At 30.9% G+C, this 15232-nt stretch overlaps 1 protein-coding gene across 1 annotated transcript in view; it reads right to left on the reverse strand.

Moving 5' to 3' along the window:
- Polr1C (RNA polymerase I and III subunit C) overlaps positions 1 to 15232 on the reverse strand; it is a 48441-nt gene that overhangs the window by 3456 nt on the left and 29753 nt on the right. The window contains exons 7-10 of the mRNA XM_076497931.1: positions 9477 to 9542; positions 7458 to 7524; positions 7098 to 7220; positions 6708 to 6824 (exon numbers count right to left, since the gene is read on the reverse strand). Of these exons, the coding sequence (XP_076354046.1) occupies positions 6708 to 6824; positions 7098 to 7220; positions 7458 to 7524; positions 9477 to 9542 (373 nt within the window). The remainder of the gene's footprint in view (positions 1 to 6707; positions 6825 to 7097; positions 7221 to 7457; positions 7525 to 9476; positions 9543 to 15232) is intronic.

The raw sequence follows: 15232 nt of genomic DNA on the forward strand, positions 1-15232 counted from the left end.
TCCCAATCTTTGAAAGAAAAAAAAGAGATAATAGTGTTAAAAAAGCTATTATTTAGACTGATATAAAGCTTAGTTAAGCCTGATAAATTACTGTGAAACTGGTAAAATAATTTATAATTTTTTTTATTTCAAAATACACAAATATGACCTGTAAACCTTATTTTATCATACATCCTCCACCTACAAAATTTGGCAAGGCTTAAGTTGCAATTCACAATGCTAACTTTTTAACACTAAGTAGTAGAGCTCATAGTCTTCTATATTCTTTCATTTGATATTCTATGGTTTTCTGATGCATAACAGTATTTTTAATCTTCAAAATAAAATGTACTTTGCATGTTGGATAGTCAACATTTAAAAAGAAAAATGCATGAGCAATTCTTTAATTAAAAAAATATTAAACATGATTACAAAATCTGATATTTTGTGTACAAAAGCCTTGCTATGTTTAATGATAACCTGCTAAATTTCATCATGCATACTGTATTAAAGTTACATTATGAAAACTATAACAAGCTCAAACATGTTACAAGTTCAATCTCTGGGACCAAGCCCATAGTGAAAAGGCTAATTTTCTTATTTGTTAATAAAAAAAACTCAAAAACTAAAGAGACTGGCAAAGTGCATCAAATGCTGAGTTTCTAAGATTGTCTGTTTACTAGTCAAAATCTTATTATAAAATACACAATGATTGTATACACCTTACAAAGTTTACTTTTCATTCCATTTTCAGTCAGAATTCTCTTGTTTAAGAAGTTTCTACAAATCATCTTGGTTTGAACATTTACTTTGTCATGAAGTTCAACTTTATTAATTTGTTCTTAATTGAATACCATGAACTTTGAAACAGAATATAAATCAGTCGTACTACTTGTATAAAAACAGTAACAGTTTGAGAATAAATATGGAATGTGTATTTACTCTGAGTCTGGCTATTATAAATCACAATCAAATATATCCATTCCCAGTTTTGTAAAAAGTTTAAAATAATCTACAAATTTAAATTATTATGTACCTTATGGGAAACAGACAAATGCTTAGACTGACACCATGATTTGTAATGTATACAAGATTTCTTTGAAGATGATTAGAAGCATACATAGTGTGCAAAACATCATTATAACACTTGTGTAGTGTTTTCCTTATATTTCCTTTTCTAAGAGTTGCTATAATAAAGACATGAAAGATCAGTAATATAATAAATAAAACTGTGATTCAGAAGTGTCTTGTTCATGATACATAGACAGATAGATTAACCCTATGAACACAAAGTTGTGTATTATTAGTAATCTTATCACCACCATAAAACAATGAAGGTACATACAGCACAACTATGAAAATACTTAACGTGTCTTTACAAAGTTTGGCAAGCTTTTAATAAACATTACAAGTCTTTTGTATACAAAAAATTAATTTTTAATTAGCTATTCTTACAAAGAATTTGTCCAAGAATATATGGAGTCAAAGTGATGACTGTTCTAAATGCAAAGTGGTTTTCAGGTTAAGACTAAAAATGGTTTTCTTCATCTGAAAAATGTTCAAATTTTATTTTCATAATTTCTAAAACCTTCTAAATAAAATACCAAACTTCTGTTTTTTCAGAAGAACTTCATATTCAAATTGTTGCTTTCTCTACACTAATTGTACATAAATGCCATCAATATCAACAACCTTGTAACCAAAATAAAACTAAATTACTCCTTTATTTTCTACAGAATGACTACAGACTGTAACAGAATGCTACAATTGGTTGTCCTAAACAGCTTAAGGTTCTAAACTGTATACACTTTTTTTTTACATAATTATATTTCTATTTCTCTTTAAACCATTAATAATCTTATCATTCAAGCCATAAATCACTCTGCAAATGCATACCCACCCAATGAAAAATTTTTTTTATTATATTACCTAATCTAATACATTTACACTTTAGTTACTTTTATAACAATAAATAAGAAATTTACATAAAAATAAAGAATATAATTCTTACATTAGACTTTTTTTTTTTGTTGTAAGATCCTAATGAAATTTTAAATACTTTATATGAGAAAATAATCTAATTTGCAATTGTCATCTGCACTGGATATTGATGTATTTTCACGAAATAATTTAAAAGAATTTGTTAACAAAAGAACATTAATCCGTTAATAATGAGAAGGTAATCTGTTTCACATATTGACCCTTTTGCTGTGTTATGCTGTGGGCCTATCTTTTTGTATTGTGTTGTACAATCTACAATGAACACTAACCTTCTTCCTATGTATTATCACACAGAGGAATGTTTTATGAGCATATAAGACTCTGAACTAATTGAACATCCACCACTTTACTCCTGCAATTGTATTTTGCCGTTTAGCCTTGACAAACTTAAAATTCAAATAAAATAAACTATATTTTCACTTGTATAAAAGTTGCTCTCTCTATTATCCCAGAAAAGTCAAAGCTGTGTATGTTAGAGAAGCATCAGGATTTAATCCAAACAAGTTTGGTACAGTAGGAACCTATACTGTGTGTACTGAATTATGTACATCAAGATGAATAAGTTTTGTAACTGAAAGCACTAGGCTTAAAAATGTTGCAAAAGTAATTTTCAGTGTACCATTAATAATTTCCAGATGGGTCATGGGTCAAAGGCCACATCATCTTCTTGGTTGATTTGCATTCAAAATTTTATTGAACTACAATTTTAAGAATTTATTTTCTGAAGTTTGGTATCAAACTGTAGATTATAATTCAAATTTTCATATTATACATTATTTAATTTTGTAATTTAAAAGTAAACAATTAAGCAAACACACCTAAACATTGATTTTTGTATGTCACATGGTATGTTGAATGCAACAATGGTTCAAATTAGATGTTTGTCATGTCAAAATACAAAGTCTATAGTCTTGTACAAATTACCAGTACTGACAAGTTAGAATACAAAATAAAAACCATTTATCTTTTCTATTTGATGAGGTATTACAATGTTTAGTGAATCAAACACAGTAACCCCCCCTCACCTCTTTCCATTATTTTGAAACAGTCCCTTGCTTACCCTTATTTATGTATATAATATGTGAATAACAAATTGAAAGCTTATGTCTCCTCAGTAATTTTATCAGACTTTTCAAATATAATAGTATCCTCTCTTTCAAGACAAACCTTTGTGCTGGTAAGTTGATTTTTCAGTCTGTTCAAGATTTTATATTTTCGTCATGTACAAATACATCTCAGTTATTAATCTTGATAAATTATAATGGAATTCTATGGTATTTATGAAGTAATATATGATTTTTGGTTATTCAAATGTACACTGCATGGCCAAAAGTTCATGGACACCAGACCATCACACCCATATGTGCTTGTTGAACATCTCATTCTGAAACCATGGACATTAATATGGAGTTGGTCCCCCCTCTGCTGCTATAATAGTCTCCATTCTTCTGGGAAATCTTTTCACTAGATTTTGGAACATGGCTATGAGGATTCTCTCCTAGTCAGCAACAAGAGCATTAATGAAGTAGGGCGAGAAGGCTTGGCTTGCAGTCGATGTTCCAATTTATCCCAAAGGTGTTTGATGGGGTTGTGGTCAGGACTCTGTGCAGGCCAGTCAAGTTCTTCCGCATCAACCTTGGCAAACCACGTCTTTATGGACCTCACTTTGTTGTGCACGGGGGTATTGTCAAACTGAAACAAAAAAGAGCCTTCCCCAAACTGTTGCCACAAAGTTGGAAGGAAGCACACAATTCTCTAGAATGTCACTGTATGCTGTAACATTAACATTTCCCTTCATTGGAACTAAAGAGGCTAGCCCAAACCATGAAAAACAGCCCCAGACCATTATTCTTTCTCCACAAAACTTTACAGTTGGCACTATGCATTCAGCAGGTAGCATTCTCCTGACATCTGCCAAACCCAGGTTCATCTGTGAGACTGCCAGATAGTGAAGCATGATTCATCACTCCAGAAAACTCATTTCCACTGCTCCAGAGTTCAATGATGGTGTACTTTACACCACTCCAGCCAATGCTTGGCATTGCATATGGTGAACTTAGGTGTGGCACATGGTGTGGCCTACCACTTTATGGCTGAGCTGTTGTTGCTCCTGTACATTCCCACTTCACAATAACAGCACTTACAGTTGACCAGGGTAGCTCTAGCAGGGCAGAAATTTGATGAACTGACTTGTTGGAAAGATGGCACCCTATGACAGTACCATGTTGAAAATTACTGAACTCTTCAGTACAACCCATTCTACTGCCAATGTTTGTCTATGGAGATTGCATGGTTGTATGCTTGATTTTATGCACCTGTTAGCAATGGGTGTGGCTAAATAGCCAAACCCACTAATTAGAAAGGGTGTCCACATACATGTTGAAAATCACTGAACTCTTCAGAACAACCCATTCTACTGCCAATGTTTGTCTATGGAGATTGCATGGTTGTATGCTTGATTTTATGCACCTGTTAGCAATGGGTGTGGCTAAATAGCCAAACCCACTAATTAGAAAGGGTGTCCACATACATGTTGAAAATCACTGAACTCTTCAGAACAACCCATTCTACTGCCAATGTTTGTCTATGGAGATTGCATGGTTGTATGCTTGATTTTATGCACCTGTTAGCAATGGGTGTGGCTGAATAGCCAAACCGACTAATTAGAAAGGGTGTCCACATAATGACAGTACCATGTTGAAAATCACTGAACTCTTCAGAACAATCCATTCTACTGCCAATGTTTGTCTATGGAGATTGCATGGTTGTATGCTTGATTTTATGCACCTGTTAGCAATGGGTGTGGCTGAATAGCCAAACCCACTAATTAGAAAGGGTGTCCACATACATGTTGAAAATCACTGAACTCTTCAGAACAACCCATTCTACTGCCAATGTTTGTCTATGGAGATTGCATGGTTGTATGCTTGATTTTATGCACCTGTTAGCAATGGGTGTGGCTGAATAGCCAAACCCACTAATTAGAAAGGGTGTCCACATAATGACAGTACCATGTAGTGTATAATACAAAACCTAAAAAAAAATATTTCATTTCACATACCAAATTTATTAAGCTACTACAAGCATGAATGAGTACTAGAAGAGATAACTGTTTACTCTTTATTTACCGTTTATGTTTTAATAAAAATAAATTTAAAACGTATTGGTAAATATTAATACAATGTATATGCATAACTAATGTAATATACCTAAAATGTGATTGTATTTTACAAGTTATCAGTCTGCTACAACACAGGAAAGGCAAATCACTTTGGATATACTAAATGTCAGTTTCATATTCTCAAATACAGTCACATTAGTTCACATGTGCTACATTTTTGTAACTTCCATCTTAAGACAGCAATGGCTGTAAGATCAATATAATAAATATACATAAATGTATAATGTCATGACATTTAAGCTATTTAGACCAAAAATTTGTGTCTTCAAGTTGTAATCTGTTGTCATTCTATAAAGAAAGTATAACTTATATTTGCTTCTTCTTTTCTTTTTCTTAATGGTGGTGGTTATGAAATTGGCCAAATATATCAAAGACACAGAGATTCTAATTTCACAATGAAAATAACAGATGAAATAGGTTTTTCTTTACAAACATTTGATAATTATCTGGAGGATATAGAGTTTACATGCAAAATTTGAAACCTTTCATGCATTTTGAATCTTAAAATGAAAATTACTTTACCTGTTACTTAGTCAACATTCTGAAAGAAAACATTAACAAGAAAATCTTTAATTCAAATATCTTAATACTTAATTTAAAATCTCATATTTTGTGTATGCTATTCTGTAATATTTACTAATAACCTGCAAAATTTTGTAAACATGTATACATTATCAAAAATCATAGTGTAATTTTTCTCAAAGATACCTTCATAATTACGAGCTGGGTGCATTCCATCCAACTTGCAATGAAAGGTTTAAAAGATGATGTCACAAAACAAAGGATCACAAAAAATCTATTTTGGTGGTTTTCAAACTACGTAGCAACAGTCAGGTCAGTGTAAAAATTTATCAAAAACAGTTCTCCACAGAGAATTAAAACTCCTCTCTCAATGAAAGGACTAAAAATACACAAACAAGTACTAAAATAAGCCAGAATTGGATTAGGGAAAACATTTTCCCCTAGTACAAATTAGGGACGTCACTATAACTAAGTCTTGTGTGTTTTAAATGTTCACATGATCTCTAAGAAGAATAAAACAATCAAACAGCTACTTACATAAGCTAAATACCCTTTTCATTTGTAGTAAAATAATTATCATATAAAAATTGATGGTTCAAACTGGCCAAACAACATTTATGTAAAGATTAATTATGAATAAATAATCATACAAATCGAATAATTTTTCATCTTCATTTTTGCAGAACATTTATCATTAAAGGAACATGAAATAAATCTAGAAAATGTTTAAATATTAGATTATGGGAAAATCCAAAACCTTTTTTAATACCATTACACTATTATGACAAAAGTTAAGCTGTACACAGGTAATTGATTACCTCCTAAGGAATCATAACCTTGTGGTACATGAATATTAAAGATGCACATCTGTTGAAAACTGAATGTCCTAAACTATCTGAGCTAATGGTTTTTAAGTAGGTGACCATCACTCTTCAAAACAAGGAAAACAGTTTTTTATTGAATTATTTTAATTTATTTAACTGTCTATTAACTAAAAAGGAAGATATACAATAAATTAACTTACATATAAAATGATCCTTCACTCGGGTAAGCTTTACAGAATCTTTCAAATCGTCATGCCGAAAAACATTTCGACTACAAGTGTCCTTTCTGGCATTTTTTACCTTTGCCACTCTTCTTCCTTAAGAAATAAAAGAATGTAAAATTATAGATGATACATAAAATTTTCAAAAGATAAGATACAGAAATATTAGTCTATGACTAACAGGAAATGTATGATATAATAAGGTTTCCTTGTATTATATTTCATCTAGGCGTATAGCCATTTTTACTTTAAATACCAAACAAATTACCAGATCATCCTATACAGAAATTTATTTTTTTGCATAACATTATTGTATAAACTTTCCTAAGTTTTGAGTTTAAAGTTTAAAAATATTCACAAACAACTAACCATCTGAGCAATTTACCACTTCTATAACTCCATCGGAAAAACACTTAGCTAAACGGTCTGCTTGTTCACCTTCAACTTCTTGCAACAGAGTTATTTCAGGAAGAAGCCGGTAAGAAGCTGTGGCTAAAATGTTCAAAAACCAAAAATGGTATATTTATTAACAACCATTTTCTAAATTATGTTTCATTATTAACCTACATTAACTAATGTGTCAAAAATTACATCTTAGGAAAATTAACAGCCCAACATACTTTGCATCCTTTAAGAAACTTGTCATTTACAGAAATTACTAAAGTTCACAGTTAACTAGAACAATATTAAAAAAATACCAGGTCAAAAATAAAATATTTCCCTACTTACCCACAGGGGAAAACTTAGCATGATCCTTTCCAATTCCTTTCACACAATGCATTTTCATGTCTAATTCCTGGAAATAAAAGAAAGAATTTTAATATTTCAAATGTTTTTAATTTTTTCTGTCCAAAAATAAGATATATTTAGTTATAACTAGAATTAAATAAAAATGCACACACATAATCTTAAAATTGGAGTCAGAAGGTTTCTGATCCAGGGCAAACTTTAAATTAAGAAAAAAGGTGTTTTTAAAGTATAAAGATATATTTTCCAAGTAAAATTAAAGAGCACTATGCAACCAGAAACTGAAAAGTTTCATTAAAATAGAAAAATTATTCTTTCTTGCTATTAATATTTACTGTAGAATGAGATCAAAATTACAAAGAAAAAAGTTTCATATAAATTCAATATTTTTAACCATTTAACAGTTAAATGTTAATATTACCTTCAAGCTGAATTACTTTTATTTATTATAACTACATACAACTATTCTTCTCGCAAGTTGTTAAGACAAAGAACCCTCTTTATAATGATTCTTGTTTCTTCTTCATTACTTTTGTCACTTTATAAAAAGTTTTCATTTACTGATGCGCATCAATTCCAAAGTTACTGATGTGTGTTACTGAGATGTATCATTTCCCAAGCTACTAGTAGGTATAGCTGTGGTACATAACCTCCTGAGTTACTTGTGTGTTGCTGTGATGTATTACTTCTGGAAATAAAGGTATATGGTTATGAGACATCACTTTTGAAGTTGTTGATGTGTGTGTGGTTGTGATATATAATTGCTTGGGTTACTGATGTATAGCTGTGATACCACTTCCCAAATTGTTTGTGTGAGGCTATGAATTACTACTTCTCAAGGTAATGCTATTTTGTAAAATTATGCACATGAAATGTCATAGTAAGCAACATAAAACCCAGCCAGAACAAATTGGTTGTTTTACCATCTAGATATCAAATATTAATACAATAATAACATTTACATGATTAATATCAAACAGCATACAACTAAGATGAAATATTTATCCTAATATATTTACCAATAATAATTGAATAGCATTCTATACCAATTCTCAATTTAATATTCAAATACACAAACCACACAAAGCTGACTTTCATCTAAAGTACTAATCACAGCTTAAAAAATCTATAACATACATAATAACTGGCAAAGGAGTTTTGGTTATTGTAAGCCCACACTCTTATTACAATATTTATTGTATTAACTAATGTGAAATTAAAACCATCAAGAAATGGAAAATACTACTCAAATACACAAATATTAGGAATATACATAAGAAAGACAAACTTAAATGTTTAAAGTTCATTGTATTTGTTCTCAGCATCTCAAATTTTACTAATTTAAATTTTACTTTGTAAGACAGTATTTTTTTTTTTGGGGGAGAGAATCTTACATAACAGGACTATTCTTAAAAGTTTTCTTCCTGCCATAAGATGAAAGTCAAACTTTAACACTTACCAATTCAACATTTAAAATTTGGACACTGAAAATTTGGAATAATGCAATTTCCCTCCCAGGACATGCATTTTTTTTATACTTTATTAATTTACTGTTAATGCTTTGAAAGGAGACACCAATTTAGTTTTGCTTAATTATACCTTCTGCACCTATAGGTGGAGAGATCTAAAATAAAGCATATTAATGCTTTTGAAAATAGTATAAAAATAAATTTTATACTAAAATACATTTTTCACCAGTTTCATATTCTTATATTTGATGGTGTGTCAACATGTTTTTTTCTTTTTTTTTGTGGTTGATGTCATCCTAAGAAAACCAAATAACATGAAAGATATAACTTATTAAGAATTAAAATTTGTTTGAGAAAAATGAAGTTTGATTAAAATCTGTTAAAAACTAGGTAAAACGTCAGCCATATGACATGTTAATACATCAAATAAGCTATTTCAAATGGAATGATATTTTGAGATTTTCATTAATTTTCTGGAAAATTAGCATTCATAAATTATGCTTTAATAATTCTTGCGTTTTATCATACTTACGTGTCCAGGTCGCAACTTAGCAATCAGAATATCATCATATACAGGTTTGATGTCACTCTCTTTGTACTGAAGAACAACATAAAGAATCATGCAATATGAATTACCAAGAAATATGTATATTTTTATTCTATGTAATAAATTAATATTAAAAGTGGTTTAATGCAAAAATTGCTTAAATGAGTAATTAACAGCTCTTATTTCACAATTAACTTATTTCACATGCAAATACAATTCCCTGTAAATTAAATTTCTACTAAGGATTTTAATAAAAAGTATAAAAAAAAATGTTTTCTGTATCTGTGACTTCACTGTAACGTTCAGCTTCTAAAGCTAGCTACTTAAAACTGAGAATAAGTTGTCTTAAAGAAATATGCTAATTTTTCCCTTGAAATACTTCACGTGCTATCAGCCACAGGATCAAGTCGTTTAAGGTAATTGATATTAAAACAAAATGAACATGTTCAGGTTTTATACACTCACTTTAATCTTTTGGTTACTAACAGTAACTAACAACTACTAAAGAATTTGTTTCTTTGTGTTTGAATAAGCCACAGAAGTTTCAATGGATTTTTTCATCATTCTTATACAATATAGAATTATAAATAATTTTATACTTAAGTTTTATAAAATGAAACTTGTTTTCGTATTTTAGACTTAGAACAATATTAAATAATATGAGCTGTACATAAAACACAAAAAATTCATCAATATTTTAATTAATCCAACTAACTGTTTCTGAAGGCCCCATGCATCTTACCCAATGTTTTTAGTCACTTCTTTACACTGATTGATGCAACACAATCATGTATATAAATCAGCAAAAACAGTCTTATATTTGTCAAAGCTGAAGAACCACCAGGTTTAAAAACCTAAAAATAATTTAATTTTCCTCCTTTTGATATTTGTATTTTGTCTCTACTACTACCGATTAATTCACGTACACTTTTTTTTACTTTCACCCAACAAATACTCTAATGTACCTCCTTTACCATATAGAGATAATTCCCAAGAAGACAAAGACACCAAGAATAAAACAAATGTGGAGAAATTGTACTTTGACCAATGGAAAAACAGAAAAATGGCTTTGATTATACAAAATCCTAAATACAAGCTTATGTAAAAATTGAGAAGGTTAAAAGATTACTAAATAATTTATCTGAATTTTAGGGAATAATATAGAATATTTAGAACATTCCATAGATGCACACTGATAGTACAAGCCAGCATGAAAACAAGGTTTAACTTGTTCAGTGCCATAGACGATATAACTCGTCCAAGCCGATCAGTAACATAGTGCCACGAACGAGTTAATTCGTTCTCAATAATACCTAAATTCAACGCTAGATGTCAGCACCATACATGAATTTGACCTACTTACAAATTGTTTCACTTTTGATCCAAAATGGCGTCACGAAAAGAGTTACAAAATGAAGAAGCATTAGAGTTGTATTTTGAACTTGGTTTGAAGTTTGAAGATAGCAGTGGCAATTCAGAAGATTCTTTGAAAAATATGGAAATACAAGGCTCAGATGTTAGTGAAGATGATAACTGGCCATCAACCAGCACTGGTAAACAAGCGATAACACCAGGGAGTAAACGTAAAAATTGCAAGTTGTGGTAAGAACAGTTCCAAGAAAAAGTGCCCTAATGACAATGATTGAAATGCTGAACCCTTTGCTGCTCCAATTATAAACCCCTTCTCAGGAAATCATGGTGTCCAGTACAATGATTTGAGCAAAGACTCGAAGCCCTTTCATTGTTTTCAAAAGTTCTTCCCTCCCACAATTGTCAACCATATTGTAACAGAGACCAATAAATATGCAGAAACTATGATGGCCTGTGCTGATTTGAAGGAACATTCTAGAGTAAAATCATGGAAGCCAACTAATGAGAAGGAAATTTATGGATTTATGGGTCTGATAATGCTAATGGGCATAGAAAGAAAACCAACTATTTCCATGTACTTCAGTACTGACCCTTTGTTTGCCACACCCATGTTTGGTCAGTGTATGTCAAAAAACTGGTTTCTTTTGCTACTATTGATGCTACACTTTGCTGACAATACCCAGGAAAATATTGTTGACCAGCTACAGCACAAAATACAGCCCATTATTGACCATTTAAGGGAAAAATTTAGAACCTCATATGTACCAAACAAACATGTTTGTATTGACGAATCTTTGATACTATGGAAGGGTCAACTGGGATTTTGACAGTACATTCCATTTAAAAGGGCTAGGTTTGGAGTCAAATGTTATGAGCTATGTGAAAGTGTAACAGGCTATGTTTGGGATTTTTCCATCTACACTGGTGCTACTACACAGTACAGCACTAAAGAGGGCGTACAGGGCGAACGTGTTGTATGCACATTGATGGAACAATTGTTTGGACAAAATTATAAGCTCTATTTGGATTGTTTTTTTTACAAGTCCCACTTTAGTGAAGTAATTGCTTGATCGTGACACTTATTTGTATGGGACAGTAATGAAAAATCGGCATCCCAATTCAAAGAGGAGAAATGGAAGTGGCACAAAAAGACAGCATTGGTGTTTTTCACTAGAAGGATAAGAGGGACATTTTCATATTGAGTACAATACATGACAACACCATGTAAAACACTGGAAAGAGCAACTGTGCTACTGGTGCAGCTATTGTAAAACCAAAACGTGTCATTGATTACAATTGTTATATGGGAGAGGTTGACTTATGTGACAATGTGTTGCATGCTTACTCGAGCATGTGCAAGACTGTCAAGTGGTACAAAAAAGTATTTTTTCACATGATGGATATAGCAGTGTACAATGCTTTGGCAGTTTACAAATCACTGGGAAACAACCTGTCTCTCCTGGAGTTTAGACTCTGTGTCATTCGTACCCTGATTGACGATCACCACACCCAGCGCCCAAAATTCACCGGAAGGCTGGCCTTCCTTGGAAAACCCCCTTTGCCTCACAGAACATTACTTCCCAACACTTATTCCCCAAACAAATAAGAAAAAGTACCCCACTAGAAAGTGTAAAGTGTGCTCTGACAAATCCACGAGGAGAGAAAGCAGATATGAATGTACTGATTGCAAAGTGGCTCTTTGTGTTGACCCCTGCTTCAAAACATTTCACATGAAAGTGAATTATTAAATGTGTCATTATTTCAATACCCAAAAATGACATTCTGAGCATTATTGTTTCATGTTTTGTACATATTTCTTCATTTTGTGTACTACTACAAGTTTGGCTTAGAGAAAAAAATAGTATTTGTTGCTTATTTCCTTTGTTTTAAGAATTACTCAATTTTGCTGAAAAAAAACCTGGCAAAGGAGCTGCTGTAGCAGCTGAATTACTTGGCAGTCAACAGGTTAATGCTGTAAGGCAAAGGGCTCACATAAAAAATACTTGTACATTGTTGAACTTTTGATTTTCTTTTGTTCTGTGATAATACTTGATACCATTAACAATTCAAAAATGAGTTTCTTACATATTAGTTACCCTTATAAAGTTCAGCTGACTTGAAATTAGCTAAAAATATTCTGCAATAAGCTTCTATTATTTCAAATGAGGTCCTTGCCTGCAATATTTTGACAAAAATGGCTCATAATATTTAATTTTGAATTTGTTTAACCTGTATAGATAAGTGTACACTATTAGTTTTACAAACAAAACAAAACAACAAATAAATGTTAATCATAACCAAATTTCTAACAATCTGAAAAGGCTAATCAAACTGTATAAAATAAAGTTTTAATTTTATCAAATTATGTCTTTGAATGTCTTTTCAAAAATTGTATGGGGCTTTCTTTTGGTCCAGATATTGCAATTTTCAATCAATTTCAATAATCTTGGAAGTATGTGGACAAGTACAGCTAAGAAACTGCAGATGACTATGATGAGATAGTAGAAGTTAAAGGCAATGTCACTGAATTTCTTACATGACAACTTCAGGTCAGCCAATCAAGAGACAATCATCACGAACTTCTCGAACTAGTTAAACCTTTCTTTGTCGCATTATTTCTTGTGCATGATGAATGGCTACGACATTATGCAACCTCAAAATCTTGATGTTTATGGGACAAGTTAAACTCACTGGCCACAAGGAAAGAGGACACTGTGTCATTGTACACATCAGTCTTAAGACATGGTACACAGTCTTTGATGCTACTAACAATTATTGACAAACCAAAAAAGCGTGGTTTGATAAACATAAATTAAAATACAGTTGGGTATTAGAAACGTTATGATATGTGGATGGATAGCAGAAGAAGGAAGACAATGTTTGTTCTTAGACAAGTTGGACAAAATTCCAGAAAATGAAGACAAGAATCTGCAAGAACAAGACAGCAGATGACTGTTTATACACATGGTTCATTCAGAAATATAGTTTAGGTTCATCAGTGTTAAGACCTGCTCTAAAGATGCATGATGAGAATTTCCCATTACTTAACACTTGAAAGTAAATTTTATGCAACTGATGGATGGCTTTGGCACTGGCAAATATGTCATAGTATTAGGAAAATAACAATTGCTGATGAGTCAGTAATCTTATGAAAACATTTCCTGGTAAAAAACAAAAATAAATAGAAAATAATGATTTGACTAAATAAATTTCACATATTGACTTCATATTGATGTCAATATATACTTTTTTGTATTTTGTTATTTGCAGAAATAAAAGAAAATTTTAAAATTTGAAAAGGTTTACATACATAATATGTTTGGTAATACAACAATTTCATCAGTAATACTGCAGGTTACCATGTTTCCTCTGAAACCCATGTTATAACTGAGGAGCACTGTATTACTGAACACTTTCAATATATACATTATTCATACCAACTTAATTCTCTCAAAATGGGCTTGATCATTTTGCCAGACCATGTAATCATTAAAATATTCATACTGTAATTTTTAGTGTGATAATGGATCTTCAAGAAATTTGGCATACTTAGTCTTTTGTACACACAAAAAAATCATATTTGTTAATTAAGTATTTTCCTAAAGAAACATCCATTAATACACTGAAAGACAAAGTGGTGACTAGTTGGAGTGCAAAATGATTTTCATGTTAAGGTTAAAATTGATTTTCATTCTATAGTTTTTAAATTTCATTTTCATGGCCTCTATAACATCTTAAATTAATGACACTTTTTCTTTCTGTTATTTTCTCTACCCTAACTCTACACATACTTGGTGAATTTGATCAATCCTGTAACAACCACATAAAAAAATGAATTAAAATTATCCAACTTTATTCTTAGAATTACTGCAAAATTTAACAGTAAATTACAAGTTATCCTCAACAAACTTAAAAACTCTTAACAGTTCATATGCTTTTTACTATTTTATTTAATATTGCTCTTTGAAGTCTAATTAATAATTAAACCCCACAATAAAGTTGTAAATCACACAGCAAATATTTTAATGATGTAATGCATGAGCTACTTGTCAGCTTACTTTGTGAAATTCTTTTTTTTTGTTATTTAACATAATTTAATCTAGAAAGTTTCTAATTTTTATATGTAGTTCCTTTTATAAAAACAGGTAAAAATATAGAAGTTGAAATGAACAAATGGTCACAATATATAAACACAGACTATTTTCTTTTGAATTTAAGAATTTGAAACTTGTATATCATATTTAAGTTTGATTTAACTCAATTTTGATGCCAGATTTATTTGTGATCACTTATAATGAAGTAGTTTAATTAAATTTTAAATGTAACTCTAAAAAAGTTGTGACATATGCACTCTGACTTACTGTAGTGAG

This window comes from Tachypleus tridentatus, chromosome 4 (assembly GCF_004210375.1).
Source record: "Tachypleus tridentatus isolate NWPU-2018 chromosome 4, ASM421037v1, whole genome shotgun sequence".
Taxonomy (NCBI): Eukaryota; Metazoa; Arthropoda; class Merostomata; order Xiphosura; family Limulidae; genus Tachypleus; species Tachypleus tridentatus.